Source organism: Micromonas pusilla, assembly GCF_000151265.4.
Source record: "Micromonas pusilla CCMP1545 genomic scaffold MICPUCscaffold_13, whole genome shotgun sequence".
NCBI classification, from domain to species: Eukaryota; Viridiplantae; Chlorophyta; class Mamiellophyceae; order Mamiellales; family Mamiellaceae; genus Micromonas; species Micromonas pusilla.
In genome coordinates, this window is record NW_003315894.1 from 314178 (window position 1) to 331056 (window position 16879).

The following is a 16879-nucleotide window of genomic DNA, read 5'->3' on the forward strand; positions in this document are numbered from 1 at the left end:
GCGCCGGTGATCGTCGCGCGCGCGGGCGGCGACCTCGGCTCGCGCAGGCGCCCGGCGGAGGCGGTCGTCGTCGCGCGCGGCGGCGGCGGCGACCTCGGCGCGAGGGCGACGACGACGACGACGACGACGACCGCCGCGGCGTCGGTCGATCTCGGCGAGCCGGACTCCGAGGACGAGGACGAGATCGCGCGGCGACGCGCGGCGACGCGCGCGCGGATCCTAGCGCGGCAGAAGGAGGAGGAGGACAAGCACATGCTGCCGATCATGGACGAGGACGACGACGACGGCGGGCTGCTGGCAGGGCTCGGCGTCGGCGGCGGGACGATCGGCGTCCGCCCCGGCGGCGGCGGGATGATCGGCGGCGGCGGCGACGACGCGAGGGCGACGACGACCGCGCCGCGCCCGGTGGGGAAGTTCGCGGGGAAGAAGTTCACGCTGAGCGTGGACGACGACGACGCGACCGCCGCGGCGACCGGGACGACGGCGACGGGCGATCTCGCCGCGGCCGCCGCCGCGGGCGCGTCCGCCGCCGCCGCTGCCGCCGCCGACGACGACGACGGCAGCTCGTCGTGGGAGACGGACACGGACGCGTCGGACTCGGACGACCCGGGCGGCGGCGGCGGCCCCGGACGCGTCATGGTCAAGCCCACGTTCGTGCCGAAGCGTCAGCGCGAGACGATCGCGGAGCGAGAGAAGGTGGAGGCGGAGATGGACGCGGAACACGAGCGACGCGAGGCGCACAAGCGGAAACGCGCGACGGAGAGCAAGCAGCTCGCCGCGATCGAGGTGGACATGGAGAAGCAGATCGCCGCGATGGAGGCGGCGAACGACCAGGGAGGGACGAACAGGATGTCGGACGTCGACACGGACGACGACCCGGACGACGTCGCGGCGTTCGAGGCGTGGCAGCGGAGGGAGCAGGCGCGGCGGGAGCAAGAGGCGGAAATTCGAAGGAAGTTCGTCGAGGAACGCGAGGAGCAGGAGCGCATCCGAAGGATGTCCGAGGAGGAGAAGGAGGCGTGGCTCGCGGCGAACCCGAGGGAGAACGCGGAGACGGGAGGGAAGGAGAAGCAGAAGCTCGGGTTTCTTCAGAAGTACTACCACAAGGGGGCGTTTTTCCAGGAAGCCGCGGACGATCCGGCGAGCTCGATGGGGACGGACGACATCTACAAGCGCGACTTCAACCAGGCCACGGGCGCGGACAAGGTGGACAAGAGCGCGCTGCCGAAGGCGATGCAGGTCAGGGGCGACGCGTTCGGGAAGATTGGACGGACGAAGTGGACGCACCTCAGCGCGGAGGACACGACGTTCGCGGGCGGGGACAACGTGTGGGCGGACGCGCGGAACAAGAGGGTGGGCGAACTGGCGGAGAAGGGCGCGGGGCGGAAGCAGGAGTTTCAAAAGCCGAAACGGATCGACAAGTAGGCGCCCGCCCTGTGGTCGGGATGGGGCGACGCGATGGATGGCGTCGCGGAGGTTCGCGGAGGTTGTACATCGCGCACGACACGGAACGCGAACGCGACGACGCGGACGAAGTTCTCGTTCTCCTTCGAAAATGTAATCCCAGCCATCAAGTCTTCGAGACCACGCCACGCCACGCCTCGTCCACTTCCCTCGCACTTCCCTCGCGCGCGGACCGCGGGGCGGGATGCCGCGCGGCGGGAACGCGGCCGCGTCGTCGTCGTCGCCGGCGCCGGCGCCGGGCGACGGCGGCGGCGTCGTCATTCCGGGAATCAACGACGGCACCCTTCACGGCGGCGACACCGTGTTCTACCTCGGCGCGCACGACGACGCGAAGGAGACGCACAGGGTGAAACCCGTCTGCGGTACGGCGTTGATGTTCAGGCACGGCGCCGCGTGCGCGCCGCACGCGTCCGAGGCGGTGCAGCGAGGAATTAAAATCGTATTGCGGTCCGACGTCGTTTTCAACTGACGCGACCGGACCGACCGGGAGGTATGGGCACTATTCTAGGAAGGTAGGTAGAAGACATAATACAGTAACGATAGACAGCGGGCTAGCTAGACGCTAACGCGATGCGGAGGACTCTTCTCTCGCGGCGACTCTCAGCGCGCGTTCGATCTCTCGGTTCGTGAGCGACAAACCGAACCGCTCGCGGAATATTTTCCTCACCGCGCGCGTCGACGACGGCGGCTTCCCCTGCTCCGCCGCCCTCGCCCGTGCCGCCCTCGCGACGCGCACGACGGTCTCGTCCAGCAGCCCGACGCCTTCGCCTTCGCCGTCGCCGTCGCCGCCGGCGCCGACGCCGACGCGAAGCGCTTTGACGCGCCGCGCGAGCTGGAACAACGCCGCCGCGTCCCTGGACATCAGCGGCGCCGCGTTGAGCACGCGTTCGAGGCCTCGGTCCTCTCTCGCGTCGAGCGCCTCGTCCGCGTCTTCCACGTCATCTCCCGCCACGTCATCTCCTGCCGCCACGTCGTCTCCCGCCATTTCATCTCCCGCGCCGTCCCCGTCCCCGTCCGACCCCGCCTCGCACGTCAGCACGTCCAACGCGCGTCGCGCGCGCAAGAGTTCGCGCTTCAGCGCGGTCTTCTCCCCGACGGTCATCAGCCGGTCCCTCGGGACGTCGATCTTCCCCTCGCCGACGGTCCGCGGCGTCGTCGTCCGCGTGCCGGCGTCGGTGCCGGCGACGGTTGACGTTCCATCTTCCGCCATGTTGACCACCTCGTCCGCGGCGAGAAACATCTCGTACGCGATCACGCCAACCGCCTGCGAGAGGTTTAAACTCGTCGGCCCCGTGCCGCCGGTGTACTTGAGCGATTTCCGACACAGAGACCCCTGCCCCGCGGTCGGGATCGCCACCGCGGCGTGCGCGGTGCCTAGCTCTTCGTTCGTGAGCCCCGTGCGCTCGTTTCCGAACAGCACCGCGACCTTGCCGCGCTTCGCCTCCGCCGCGAGGAGTTTCGCCGCGTTTCGCGCGGTGACGAGAGGGACGTTTTCCCGCGGCCGCGCCGTCGTCGCCTGCTTGGGCAGAGGTGAAACGCATCGAGGTGGGGCGTTAGTTGAGAGGCGTCGCGTAGGTCGAGCGAGCGTTGAAACCGATCGTGGCGTGGGCGGAGAGAAACGAAACGCGCGCGCGAGGGAGAAAGTCCTTAAGGAATGAAGTTCACAACGCGAACGCGGTCGTATGGGAACCAGTTTGAGAGTAGGACGCGCCATGACGAACGTGACGTCGTCGAGCGCGTCCACCACGGACGCGTGCCGCGTGCTGTCCGCGAGGATCCAGTCCGCGGCGCACGCGAACCGGTACGCCTCGTCGCACAGCCTCGGAGCGGCGTCCGACGTGGCGTCCGACGTGGCGTCCGACATGGCGTCCGACGTGGCGTCCAGCGTCGGTCGCAACGCCGGCGGGAGGTTTTCCGTCCCGAGCCCGTCGGGGCCGAGCGCCGCGCCGGAGTTCACGCCGCCCTCGCCGTTCGCGCCGTCCGGTGCCGCCGCCGCCGCCGCGTCGGATGCCACGTCGGATGCCACGTCGGATGCCACGTCGGATGCCAGCACGAACGGTCCCGGGTTCACGATCCTGAGGTCGTACACGCCAAAGTTTTGCATCACGCGCGCGACGGCGCCGACGTTTTGCGGACCTTGCGGCCCGCACAGGACGAAGCACACGTTCCCCAAGAGCGCGTGCGAGGAGAGGACCTCGTCTCTGTCGTGAGGGTTTAGGGTTTATGGTTTAGGGTTTAAGGGAGAGAGAGAGGGGATGGATGAGCGGATGGACGAGGTCGTCGGACGGGACGGGCGGACGACGCGGGGGAGCGAGCGCGTCGTTCATCAGGGATGTCAGGGTCGCGGTGGCGATCGATGTCGACGTCGTCGTCGCGTCCCGACGACGCTCGCGACGACCGACGCGCGGCGCGGCGCGCGCGCCGCGGCATCGGGCGGCGGCGGCGGCGGCGGCGATGACGACGACGTCCGAGCACGAGGCCGCGCGCGCGCACCTCCACGGCGGCGCCGCGATGGCGTCGTCGTCGCTCCCCGCCGCGGCGACCGTCGACGCCGAGATGCGTCGCCTCCGCGCGACCGCGCGAGAGGCGACGACGCGGCGGCACGACGACGACGACGACGACGACGCGCGCGCAAGTCTCGGGAGGAGCATCCTCGGGATGCCGCCCACGAGCGCGAGGCACGGCGCCATGTCGCGCGTCGGACGTATCGCGCGCGCCGACGACGAGTGACGAGGCCTCGCGTTGTCTGAGGCTGTGGCTGCAGAAACAGCAGCGCGCGGCGCGCGCCGCGTCTGCGCTGAGCTCGGGGCGAGCTCGCGCTCCGCTCGGGTCAACAACGGCACCAGCGATGCTGTGATCGTTCAAAAGTTGCAACGAACAGACGGCGCGCCCGCGCACTCCCGAGGGCCGCCTCGTCGCCGAGGATGGGCAAGAAAGGGAAGAGGAAGAACCCCGGCGGGCGGGGGAACGTCGCGGCGGCGGCGGAGCGCCGCGCGGCGGCGCCCGCGCGTCCTGCGCGGGACGACTCGGCGGATCCGAGGATCTCGCGCGAGGACGACGACGGGGACGACGCGAGCGCGCGCGGCGTCGCGTCGCCGCCGCCGCCGCCTCCGCGCGCGTCGCCCGCGCCGTCGTCCGTCGCGAACGACGACGACGCGTTCGCGACGCCGTCCGGCGCGTCGCGCGCGCCGTCGAGCGCGCGCGAGACCCCGGGCAGCGCGTCGCTCGGCGCGTCGTCCTTCGCGACGCCGCGCTCGATGGCGTCCTCCGCGTTCGCGTCGCCGGCGACCGCCGCGTCCGCGTCCGCGTCCGCGTCCGCGTCGTTTCCGAAGACGCCCGGGACCGCGGGCGAGATCGGCATCGACGGCGACGCGTGGGCGAGAGAGGCGGCGCGCGCGATGGAGGAGGAGCGCGCGCGACTCGAAGCCGCGCGACGACGCTTGGAGCGCGCGGTCGAGACCGCGGAGGAAGCGTCGCTCGAGATCGACGACGACGACGCCGCCGCTGACGACGCGCCCGCCGTAACCGCGCGCGGACTCGGACTCGAGGACGCGGACGTCTCGATCGAAGAGCACTCTCTCCTGGACGTCTCGTCGTCCGAGTCGCCGCCGCCGAACGACGCGAGCGCGTTGGACCCGAACGTCTCCATCGAGCTCGTGGACCAATCCATCGAGGAGCACTCGCTTCTCGACGCGTCGTCGTCGTCGTCGTCCGCGCGGTCGAGCGCGGGGAGCGAGGACCTGTCGATGCCGCCGGGGCGGACGACGACATCGCCGAACAAGGCGGTGGTTCCGGCGCGGTCGTCGCCGAGCGCGAGCGCGAGCGCGTCGCCGACCGCGTCCGCGGCGGCGTCGCCGAGCGGTACGCGGACAAGGGATGAGAAAGTCCTTAAGGAACGGCGTTCACCACGCGAACGGGGTCGTATGAGGACCAGTGTGAACGAGAACGCCGACGTCTCCTCGTCGCCCGCCGCCGAGGACATGGCGCGACGACGCCGACGCCGAATGCGACCGAAGGCGATGACGTTCGCCGGGCAGCCCCTCGCGCGCGTCGACGAAGTCGTCCGCGGCGAGTCCGAGTCCCCTTCCTCGTCCGCGTCGGGGATCTCCGAGGGCGACGACGACGACGACGACGAAGACGACGAAGAACGCGAAGAGAAACAGATCGAGGTTTTCGACGACGACGACGGGAACGAATCCCCCGGCTGGCTCGACGGCTGGCTCGACGGCATCGGCGCGCGGCTCGGGTTTTTCGACGACCACGACGCGCCGCCCGACGTTCTCCTCCCTCCGTCCCTCCTCCTCTCGGAGCACGACGCCGCGGCGAGGATACAGGCGCGGCACCGCGGGCGCGTCGCTCGCGTCGCGGTCGCGGCGCTTCGAGAGGAGGACGCCGCGGCGAGGGCGATGCAACGCGCGCGGCGCGCGGCGGTGGCGAAGCGCGAGCGCGTCAGAGCGCGCGCCGCATCGCGCGTGCAAGCCGCCGCGAGAGGACGCGCGGCGCGGCGCGAGGCGGCGCGAAGACGCGCCGAGCGCGACGCGAGGCGAGCGGCGGCGACGGCGATTCAGACCGCGTGGCGCGGGTTCGTCGCGGTCTGCGAGGTCATGGCGCGCAGGGAGGTGAGGGATCTGAAGATCGCCGCGGCGACGCGGATACAGAGCGGCGTCCGAGCCGCGGCGGCGCGCGTGAGGGCGAGGGCGTTGCGCGCGCGACGCGACGCGTGCGTGATGATTCAAAAGTGCTTCAGAGGCGCGGCGGATCGCGCGCGGGTTAAGAAGGCGCGCGAACGCGGGGGGGGCGTCCTCGCCGCGGGGACGATTCAAGCCGCCCATAGAGCAAGGGCGGCGCGCGCGGAGGCTAAATGTCGCCGCGCGGCGATCGCGCGCGAGCGCGCGGCCTCGACGATTCAAGCCGCGCAGAGAGCGAGGGCGGCGAGGCGCGAGCTCGCGAGGTTGAGAGAGCGTCGCGACCGCGTCCGCGCGGCGACGGCGATTCAAGCCGCGCAGAGAGCGAAGGCGGCGAGGCGCGAGCTCGCGAGGTTGAGAGAGCGTCGCGACCGCGTCCGCGCGGCGACGGCGATTCAAGCCGCGCAGAGAGCGAGGGCGGCGAGAGACGAGCTCGCGAGGTTGAGAGAGCGTCGCGACCGCGTCCGCGCGGCGACGGCGATGCAAGCGATGCGCAGAGGCGCAGAGGCGCGAAGAGAGGTGAATCGCCTGCGCGAGCGCGAGGCGAGGCGACGCGCGGAGAGCGCGCGCGAGCGCGCGGCCGCGACGATTCAAGCCGCGCAGAGAGCGAGGGCGGCGAGGCGCGAGCTCGCGAGGTTGAGAGAGCGTCGCGACCGCGTCCGCGCGGCGACGGCGATGCAAGCGATGCGCAGAGGCGCAGAGGCGCGAAGAGAGGCGAATCGCCTGCGCGAGCGCGAGGCGAGGCGACGCGCGGTCGTCCTGATGCAGTCCGCGCGCCGAGCGAAGGTGGCGAGAGACGAGCTCGCGCGTCGCCGAGCCGCAGAGCGCGCGCGCGTCGCGGCGGTTCGCATCCAAAGCGCGTTCCGACGCGCGGCGGCGCGAAGGGAGGCGAATCGCCTCAGAGAACTCGAGACGCGAGAGCGGCGGCGCGCTGCGGCGACGACGATTCAGCGCGCGTACGTCGCCGCGCTCGCGCGGCGGGACCTGCGCGCGCTCGAGTCGGCGCGTCGCGCGCGTCGCGCGGAGGCGACTCGCGCCGCCGCGACGACGATCCAGGCGCGCTGGAAGGGTGCGAAATCGCGGAGGGCGTTTCGGACGACGCGCGACGCGGCGATCGTCGCGCAGGCGGCGCGACGCGCCGCCGTCGCGCGCCGACGCGCCGACGCGGCGCGTTTGGAGCGCCGCGCGAGGGACGCCGCGGCGACGCGGATACAGACGGCGCACAGAGCCGCGGCGGCGCGGAAGGCGCTCGCGACGCGCCGCGCCGCCGCCGCGTTGGGCATCTCCAATCTCTCGCTCGCGCTCGCCGCCGCCGCGGACGACGAGGTGGGCGCGCGCGAGATGACGCGGCTGGAGCGCGAGGCGGTCGCCGCGGAGGAGTCGGCGGCGGCGCACCTCACGACGGCGGCGAGGAAGCGCGCTGAAGCGGCGGCGGCGGCGTCGGACCGCGTCGCGCTGTTGGAGACGACGGCGGCGGCGTGGCGGACGCGGTTGGAGGGGTTGCGGTCGCGCGAGACGGCCACCGCGGCGCCGTCGTCCATGGTTTCTTCAATCGCACGGGAATCGATCCCGACCTCGACCTCGATATCGGCCGCCGACGCCGACGCCGACGCGCTGGCGCTGGCGGCGGCGCCGTCGGACGACGATATCGAGGTCGAGGTCGGGATCGACTCCCGTGAGATTGAAGAAACCTTGGACGACGACGACGAGCTCGACGTCACGCGCGTGAGCCCCGGGACGATCGACGTCGCGGTGGACGCCAACACGCTCGCGCTCCTGCGCGACGTGCGCGGCGCCGGGGGCGCGACGGGCGCGGGGTCCTCTCGCGGTGGGTCCCCGTCGTGCTCGAACTCGAACGCGGGCGGCGGCTCGCCGATCGAACGCGCGGCGGCGCTCGCCGGGTTGAACGCGTTGCGGTCGATGACGCGCGCGTTATCTCCCGCGCGGTCCGCGTCGTCGTCGCCGTCGCCGTCGCCGCGCGCGTCGTCGCCCGTCCGCGCGGGCGCGTCGACAGCGCCGAAGAAGTCGCCGTCGCCGTCGCCGCTGTCCGCGTTCGTCTCCGCGCTCGCCGCGTCCGCGGACGACGGCGGCGGCGGCGCAAACGATCGACGCGGCGCCGTTTCCGCCGCGGGGGGAATCGATTCCCCCAGTCTCGTCTCGATCGTCGCCGAGGAAGCGCGCATCGAGGCTGAGCTCTTCGGGATCGGCGAGAAGCTCACCGGCGCGGCAGTCGCAGGGAAGGAGACGGAGAAGGACGCGGAGGACGACATCGCGCAGGTGAGGGCGCTGCCGGAGTCCATGACGAAGAAACCGCCGCCGCCGCCGTCGGAGAAGGAGGAGGAGGAAGGCGCGCGGGCGTCGACTGAGGACGCGCGGGAGGAGACGTCTTCGGAGCCGCGCGCGAACGACGCCGCGCCGACGCCCTCCGCGGAGCCGAACCCTCCTCGCTCCCCCGACGACGACGACGCGGCGCCATCCTTCGGACGTCTCCCGCGCGGGACGCATCGCTCGTGGGCCAAGACGCCCACGGCGATCTCTTCCGTGCGGCGCTCGCGCGAGGACATCGACGCCGTCGTTCGCGAGCGCGACGCCGTCGTGGACGAGCTCGCGCGGCGGCTGCCGCACGAGTCCGTGCGCGCGTCGCTCGCGCTTCGACTGCGCGGGAGCGGGAGCGGTCGAAACGCGGGCGACGGTGGCGACGGTCCGGGTCCGGGGTCCGCGGCGCGGCGGCGAAAGTCGAGATCGCTGCGCGCGTCGGTGGATCGCGCGCGCGCGTCGTTGAAGACGGATGATCTCGACGCGCTCGAGCGCGACGTCCTCGACGCGGAGAGGGCGGAACTCGCGCGGCGGCGCGGCGGGCTTCGCGGCTCGTCCGGGCTCGATGCGGCGTCCGGGCTCGACGCCGACGCCGTCGCGGACGCGTTGCTCGCGTTCGCGACGCCCGCGGCGGCGGTGGCGGCGTCGGCGTCGAAAACTCCGGGCGGCGGCGGCGTTTGGCGGCGGCGCGGGCGACCGCTCGACGGCGACGTCGAGCTCGATATCGCGGCGAACGCGTCGACGTCGCGGCCGTGGAGCCGCGTCGGGAGTCGAGGCGGGAGCCGCGCAACGTCCCCGGCGCGTCGGCGCGCGATCGACGCGCTCGCGGCGGAACGCGACGCCGTCGTCGAGGAGCTCGCGCGACGCAAATCAGCGGCGGCGACGGCGACGGCGACGGCGAACGCGGACGCGGACGCGACCGCGACGACGGCGACGGAGACTTCCAAGTCACAGGACGCCGTCGCGAGCGCGACCGGGGACCGCCTCGAGGCGTGGAAAGCGCGCATGGAGCGCGAGATCGTGGATCTCCGTGCCAAGGTTGCCATCGCGGAAGCGTCAAAGGCGAACGCGTCGCCGCCGCCCGCTGCCGCTGCGCCGACCGCGACGCCCTCGAGGGACGCGGGGACGCGCGCGACGCCGCCGTCGTCGTCGCCGCCGCCGCAGCGCGAACCGTGGAAACCGTGGGGCGCGTCCGCGCCGGCGTCGCCGTCGTCGTCGCCGCTCGTCGCGGCGAAGGCGTCGCCGTCGCCGTCGCCGTCGCCGTCCGCGTCCGCCGTCGTCGAAGCCGACGCGCCGACGCCGCGCGCGCGGCTCCAACGCGAGCCGTGGAAGCCGTGGTCGAACGCCGCGCCGCCGTCGCCGACGCCGCTCGCCGCGATGGACGACTCGACGCGCGACGCGGACGCGGACGCGGACGCGAACGAGAGAGAGGACGACGCGCGAGAGGCGCCGCCGACGATGCTCGGTGACGCGACGCGCGCGACGAAGCGCGCGACGACGCCGACGCCGACGCCGACGCGCCCGAGGTCGCCGTCGCCGAAACCGAGAACGGCGTCTCCCGCGCGTAAAGCCGCGGCCGCGGCGGTGCGCGCGTACAAAGACGCGTCGCCGTCGCCGTCGCCGTTGCCGGTCGCGGTCGTCGCGGAGGCTGCCGCGACGCGCGGAGACGAGAACGCCGCAGACTCGGACTCGGACGACTCCGACGACGACTTTGGCTTCGCGTCCGTCGCCGCGATGCCGCTCCCCGGCGCGGCGCTCGGCGGCGTGCTCGCGACGTCGAAGGAGAAGAACGCCGCGGAAGCGGCTGCCGCGGCGGCGATGCGTTCGCCGTCGCCGTCGCCGTCGCCGTCGCCGTCGCCGAGGAGGATAACAGACGCGTCGAGGCGGTCGATGGAACGCCGCCGTCTCGCCGCGGAGGCGCCGGCGTCGCCGCCGCCGCGGACGAAATCGCCGACGCGTTCGCCTTCGCCGCGGACGAAGACGCGCGCGCTCGAGAGGAAGAACGCGGCGCCGAGCCCGAATCGGTTCGCGACGACGCCCGCCTACGCCGCGCGCGTCGTCGTCGACGTCTCCACGTCGTCCGCGTCCGCGACGCCGACGCGGACGCCGAACGACGGACGCGCGACAAACTTTTTCGGCCTTCCGATTGAACGCGAACGCGACGGCGACGCGGACTCGTCCGACGACGGCTTCGACGCGCGCGCGCGCTCGTCCCGGGCGAGATCGAAGAGGAACGACGCCGACGACGTCGCCGACGCGTGGGCGGCGGAGGCGACGAAGAGAGCGTTCGAATCGTCGGACGACGACGACGACGCGTCGGACGTCGTAGACGCGGCGTTCGCGTCGACGCCGCGTCCGTCGTCGACGCGGTCGCCGCGTCGAAGCCGTCGTCGGGTCGAATCCATCGACGACGACGACGACGACGACGCCGAGGACAGCGACGACTCGTTCGACTCGCGGTTCGACACGTTCGTGCGGTCGTCCGCGAAGAAGGCGTCGGCGTCGCGCGGCGAAGCGTCGTTCGAGGCGAGGGTTCTGCGGTCGCTCGGGAGCGCGTCCAAGAGCGCGTCCAAGCTTCGGAGTCGTTCGCGTTCGCGTTCGCGCGCGCCGCCGTCGCCGCCGAGCTCCGCGACGAGGAGGACCACGCCGAATCGCGCGGCGGCGAAGAGCGCGGGAGGGAGCAGCGCGGGGCGGCGACGCGCGACGTCGTCGTCGTCGTCGCCGTCGCCGCCGCGGCGCGGCGAGGCGGAGGATCCGGAGGAGTCGTCGTTCGAGCGCGGGTTCCGGTCGTTCGCGCGCTCGTCCGCGAAGAAAGCGACGTCGTCGTCGTCGTTCGAGGCGCGGTACTTGAGGTCGTTCGCGAATCTGGAAGACGAGAGTCTCCGCGAGAGTCTCCGCGGCGGCGGGAGCGCGTCAAAGAGGGTCTCGGCGACGCCGACGCGTCCGGCGGCTCCGGCGCCGTCTCCCGCGACGTCGATCGACACCGTCGCGAGCGCGGCGCGCGACGACTCCGTCGAGAGCTCGTTCGACGAGCGGTTCCGGCGGTACGCTTCGAATCGCGGGACTTTTGGCGCGAAGACGCCGACGCCGACGACGACGCGGGAAGCCGCCGACGCGCGAGTCTTTTCGTCGGCCGCGGCGCGCCTCCCTTCGACGCCGGAGGCGGCGGCGGAGGAGGACGACGGCGGCGCGTCTTCTCCGGAGAAGGCGCTTGACGCGGCTGATGAAGTCCTTCTTAAGGATCGGCGTTCACCACGCGAACGCGGTCGTACGGGGACCGGCGTACCGCGTCGCGTGATGACGGACGACTTCGAGGCGTTCTTCGTCGACACCGGCGGCGCGGACGCGTACGACGCCGCGCTCGCGGCGGCGATCGCGCCGCCGCCGACGGCGATCGACCGACCGGGGGGAAGAGAGACGACGTCGCCGCCGCCCGTGACGGCGACGGCGACGGTGACGTCGTCGCCGTGGCGGAGGAAGATTGAAGACGCGGCGGCTGCGGCGATGCTTCGCGCGCAGATCGACGCGCGGTTCGAACGGGAGATGGCGGACTCGATCGCGGCGGCGGCTGCCGCGGCGAGCGCGGCGATCGAGGCGCGCGTCGTCGCGGAAGAGGCGGAGGAGAAGGCTTCTCACGCGCTCGCCAGCGTGGACGTGAACGCCGCGACGACGACGACGAAGGCAAAGTCGAAGAAGACGACGACGACGGCGAAGGGCGCCGCGAAGGGCGCCGCGACGAAACCGAGCGCGAAAGTGACGTCGAGCGGGTACGGGTACGGCGCGATCGCCGCGAAGAGGGCGGCGGCGACGAAGCCGCCGAAGAAGTCCACCGCGACGACGGTCGCCGCGGTCGCCGCGCCCCCCGCGGCGGCGGCGGGTTCGGCGAAGAAGAAGATCGTCAAGAGGAAGAAAACCGCCGCCGCGACGACGACGGCGACGAAGCGTCTCGAGAAGACGCGCGTCGTCGCCGCGGAGCGTCCGAGGCAGTGGCATTGAGGCGAGGAGGGATGGGTTCGCGGCGCGGCGCGGCGCGCGAAGATAGGCACACGTTAGATAGAGCTCCCCGAGCGACGCCCGACGAGGCTGCGGGCGTTTTTTACGTTTTTTATCCACTTCGGATCAAACGGCGGACAGGACGACGCGACGAACCTCTCCTCTCCATCGCGCGGCGGAGGAGGTCACACCCACCCGCCCGCCGCCTTCGCGAGCGACGCGAATGTCCTCGTCCGCGATGCCGGCGCGGATCCACGCGTCCTCCGCGCCGACGCCCGCGCCCGCGCGTCGCGTCGCGCGACCGTCGCGCCATCAGGCGGACGGCGCGCGGCGCCGACGCGGCGTCGTACCTCCGTCGCCATCCTCTTCCCCGTCCTCCTCCGTCGCCGGCCCTAAACCTCTCCGGAGCGTCCCCAACGGCGGCGAGGCCGCGGCGTCGACGGCGTCCAACGAGCCGGGCCGCCCCGTGGGGAAACCCCCGCCGCTGCGCGTCGCGATCGTCGGCGCGGGGCCGTGCGGGCTCGTCACCGCGATCGCGCTCCGAAAGTTTGGGATCGACGACGTCACGATCTTCGACCGGTACCCCACGGTGCGGCCCGCGGTCGGCGCGGCGTTCAACCTGAACGGCGGCGCCGCGATCCTGGATAAGCTCGGCCTCGGGAAGATCTTCAGAGACCTCGCGAACCCGATGACGCGCGTCCGAGCGCGGCGCGTCGGCGGCGATCGAATCACGCTCATGGATCTGAACGTGCCGAAGATGATCATGGACGATCCCGTCGCGTCGACGACGCTGACGTCCTCGGAGCACCTCCCCGAGAACCTCCCGAGGGAACTTCGGGACGAGAGGGACGTCCTGTGCGGGACGGTGTTGCGCGCGGATCTGTTGGAAGCGTTGAGTGAAACGCTCCCGGAGGAGACGTTATCCGGACTAGGGAAGGACGTGACCGGCGCGGAGACGTCGCCCGGCGGCGGCGCGAGGCTGCTCTTCGGGAACGGCGAGAAGAGCGACCGGTTCGATCTCGTCGTCGGCTGCGACGGGATTCGATCGAAGATACGAGAGTCCATGCCGGGGATCGGACGGTCGGGGGCGAAATACGGCGGGATACGCATCCTCTTCGGCGTCACCGGGGACGCGACGCCCGAGACGTCGTCGGCGAGGAGAGAGGGGGAGCGAGGGGAGGCGCACCAGTGGTTCGGAGACGGGTGTTACACCCTGGTCTTCACCGGCGGAGGGGAAGGACGCAAGCGCGATAACGTCGCCGTGTGCGTCGCGGACGACGGTGGGGTCACGAAGCGCAGAGACGAGAACGCGGGGTGGCTCAAGATGGGATCCGTCGACGACGTCGACGACGACGCCGACGCCGCCGCCGCCGACGAGAGAGGCCGATCGAACCGGGCGTCGAACGCGATCGCGAGAGAGGAGGTCATCGCGACGATGGAGCGATACGGCATGCCGAGAGAAGCGATCGACGTCGCGGCGTCGTGCGAGCGGTTTTTCGACATCGGCGTGCACTACCACGACCCGATACCGTCGTGGAGCGACCCCACCGGAAGCCTCGTCCTCGCGGGCGACGCGTGCCACGCGATGCCGCCGTTCTTAGGCCAGGGCGCGAACCAGGCGTTTCAAGACGCGTACGTGCTCGCGAGGAACCTCAGCGCGGTGCGAAGCAGCGGCGGGAAGAGCCTCAGCGGCGCGTTCGAGAGCGTCAAGGCGGCGATGGACGCGTACGAGGCGACGCGGAAGCCGTCGACGACGAGGATCATGCAGAGTTCGCGGGTCATCGGCTTCGTGGAAACGGGGAGCGGGCCGGTCGCGTTCGTCAGGGACGTCGCGTTCGCGGGGCTGGGCGCGACGGGGCTCGTCGGGAAGATATTTCTTCAGAACGCCTCGCTCGCGATAGGCGAGGAGGACTAGTGGTGGGACCGCCCACGCGACTCGGTCGCGGAGTAGAACGACAAGAAGCAAACAAACACAGCAAACAAACGCGAAAATCACGCAAGCAAAACACTCGACGACGCGAAGAGACCGGGGGACGCGATTCGACTCGACTCGACCCCCCTCCGCGACGCATCGCATCACGCCGCCGCGACGAGCGCGAGCGCGTCCTCCACGGTCGCGCACTTCTTCAGCGCGTCCACGTCCACCTTCGGGCACCTCTCCGCCGCGGACTTCACGACGTCAACCTCCTCGCCGTCGCCGCTCTCGAGCATCGCGCCGACGAGCGTCGTCCCGTCTGATGAGGATCGTTCCGTACGAGCGAACCGAACGTCGGGGTGGAGTTCAAAGGCTTCAGAAGCGGAGTTGAAAGGCAACGAGGTATGTGCGTCGGGATTGAAACCGAGGGACCCTGGGCGGAGAGAGACGCGCGCCGGGAAACAAAAAGTCCTCAAGACACGGCGTTCACCACGCCGACGCGGTCGTATGGGAACCAGTCTGAGATATATAGAACGCGCCCGAGGGATCGATCCACGCGGCGAAGAGCTTCGGGCGCAGCTCGCCGACGACCACCACCTCCGCGCCCTCTGGCTGCGCGCCGTAAAACACCCACGCCACCTTCCGCTCGCTGCCGGCGTGCTCGAACACCCGGCTGTAGAAGTACGGCAGGTAGTCGTACGTCTCCGCGGACGACGGGTCGAGGACAGCCTTCGCGGCGTGCGCGGCGGAGGCGCGCGCGTGCGCGACGTGTTCCATCCGACTGAGGGTCGCGTCGGGGTGAAGTTCAAAGGCGTCAGTTGACGTTGAAAGGCGTCGAGGGCGGGGATTGAAACCGAGGGATGGGCGGAGAGAGACGCCGGGAAAAGTCCTTAAGGATCGGCGTTCACCACGCCGACGCGGTCGTATGGGGACCAGTGTGCAATAGAACGCGCCTGAGCGCGCCGCCGGCGCGTTTCAGCGGAAACGCGGCGACGTCGCCGATGGCGTACACGCTCTTCGGTTCGATCCCCTCGCCGGACGCGGCGAACGTGCCGTCGACGGCGATGCCCCCCGTCGGCGCGGGCGCGGCGGCGAGCCGCGCGAACGGCTCGATCGGCGCGCCCGCGCCGACGCCGACGACGACGACGTCGCACTCGAGCGTCGCGCCGCCGTCGAGCTGAGGGTCGCGTCGGGGTGGAGTTCAAAGGCGTCAGTAGGAGTTGAAAGGCGTCGAGGACGGGGATTGAAACCGAGGGATGGGCGGAGAGAGACGCCGGGAAAAGTCCTTAAGGATCGGCGTCCACCTCGCGAACGCGGTCGTATGGGGACCAGTGCAAATACCTCGACGCCGGCGGCGCGGCCGTCGTCGCCCGCGATGATTTTGGCAACCTTCGCGCCGCGATGAAACGTCGTCCCCTTGGCTTCGTACAGCTTCTCGTACTTCTCCGCGATCTCGCGCGTCCACAGCCTGGACATGATATGCGGTTCCATCATCACGACGCGCGGCGAGAGCCCGCGCGTCGCCAACGCGGCGGCGACTTCCAATCCGACGTACCCTCCGCCGATGACGACGGACCCCTTCGCGCAGCCGTCCATCGCGTCGCACAGCGCGAGCGCGTCCGCGACGTCGCGGACGCGGTGCACGCCCGGGAGGTCGCCGCCGATCGCGCTCGGGAGCTTCAGCGCGGTGCAGCCGATCGCGACGACGAGCTTATCGTACGAGTACGACTTCCCCGCGTCGGTGACGACGGTCTTTTCTTCGAGGTTCGCGTCCACGACGCGCGTCCCTAGGATGACCTCCACGCCGTGCGTCGCGTACCACTCCGCGGTCTGCCGCTCGCCGCCGCCGCCGACGCTGGTGTGGAACCCGGGCAGGCGCGCGGGGGACTCCGCGTGAAGGAACGCCTTCGTGAGCGCGGGGCGCTCGTACGGGAGGACGTTCTCGGCCGCGATCATCGTGAGCTCCGCGCCTCTTCCCGCGGCCACGACCGCGCGAGCGAAGTAGCCCGCGGCGTTGCCGCCGCCGACGAGGACGATCTTCTTCGCGATCGCGGACATCTCTGAGGTTGTGGCGGCGTGAGGCGCGTTCGAGTTGTCCGGGGGTCTCTGCGTGCGCGCGCGCGCGAGGGAGTGCGGCGGCGTCGCGCGGCGTTTCGGCGTCGTCGTCGTCATCAGATGCACTGACGTCGACAGCAGTAGCGCTGACGTCGAAGCGTCGGACGAGTACTCGTACTACGACCGAGGGACGAAGCGACGCGCGCGAGGAGGACGGCGGGCATCGCGACGACGCGCGCGGCTGCTCGGCGGTGGACCGCGCGCGCGAGGATCACCGCGGTGCGACGCGGAGGTCGTCCGCGTTCGGTCGCCGAGCATCCCTCGGACGCGCCGAGAAGGGACGAACAGAAGTCGCGGATCGGACGAAGAGATCGATCGTCTCGCGCGATCTCGCGTCGTCGCTCATCGTTTGAAACGATGCTGCGGGCGTTCGCGCGCGCGGCGCTGCGTC

At 71.5% G+C, this 16879-nt stretch overlaps 5 protein-coding genes across 5 annotated transcripts; 3 read left to right on the forward strand and 2 right to left on the reverse strand.

The window, feature by feature from the left end:
• Positions 1-1648: 1648 nt before the first annotated feature.
• Positions 1649-1933, forward strand: MICPUCDRAFT_52598 (uncharacterized protein; the record flags this gene model as incomplete). The annotated part of the gene is made up of 1 exon (XM_003062763.1): positions 1649-1933. One exon carries the CDS (start codon positions 1649-1651, stop codon positions 1931-1933), a length of 285 nt encoding a protein of 94 aa, XP_003062809.1.
• A 93-nt stretch (positions 1934-2026) lies between these two features.
• MICPUCDRAFT_66792 (uncharacterized protein) lies at positions 2027-3568 on the reverse strand (the record flags this gene model as incomplete). Its single annotated transcript, XM_003062971.1, has 1 exon — positions 2027-3568. The coding sequence occupies one exon, from the start codon at positions 3566-3568 to the stop codon at positions 2027-2029; it is 1542 nt and encodes a 513-aa protein (XP_003063017.1).
• Positions 3569-4388: 820 nt separating this feature from the next.
• MICPUCDRAFT_52600 (uncharacterized protein) lies at positions 4389-12461 on the forward strand (the record flags this gene model as incomplete). Its single annotated transcript, XM_003062764.1, has 1 exon — positions 4389-12461. The coding sequence occupies one exon, from the start codon at positions 4389-4391 to the stop codon at positions 12459-12461; it is 8073 nt and encodes a 2690-aa protein (XP_003062810.1).
• A 235-nt stretch (positions 12462-12696) lies between these two features.
• MICPUCDRAFT_52601 (uncharacterized protein) lies at positions 12697-14373 on the forward strand (the record flags this gene model as incomplete). Its single annotated transcript, XM_003062765.1, has 1 exon — positions 12697-14373. The coding sequence occupies one exon, from the start codon at positions 12697-12699 to the stop codon at positions 14371-14373; it is 1677 nt and encodes a 558-aa protein (XP_003062811.1).
• A 161-nt stretch (positions 14374-14534) lies between these two features.
• MICPUCDRAFT_36082 (uncharacterized protein) lies at positions 14535-16465 on the reverse strand (the record flags this gene model as incomplete). The annotated part of the gene is made up of 4 exons (XM_003062972.1): positions 15715-16465; positions 15291-15550; positions 14889-15154; positions 14535-14692 (listed from the first exon to the last, which is right to left on the reverse strand). The coding sequence occupies exons 1-4, from the start codon at positions 16429-16431 to the stop codon at positions 14535-14537; spliced, it is 1401 nt and encodes a 466-aa protein (XP_003063018.1). The 5' UTR covers positions 16432-16465.
• Between the last annotated feature and the right edge of the window lie 414 nt (positions 16466-16879).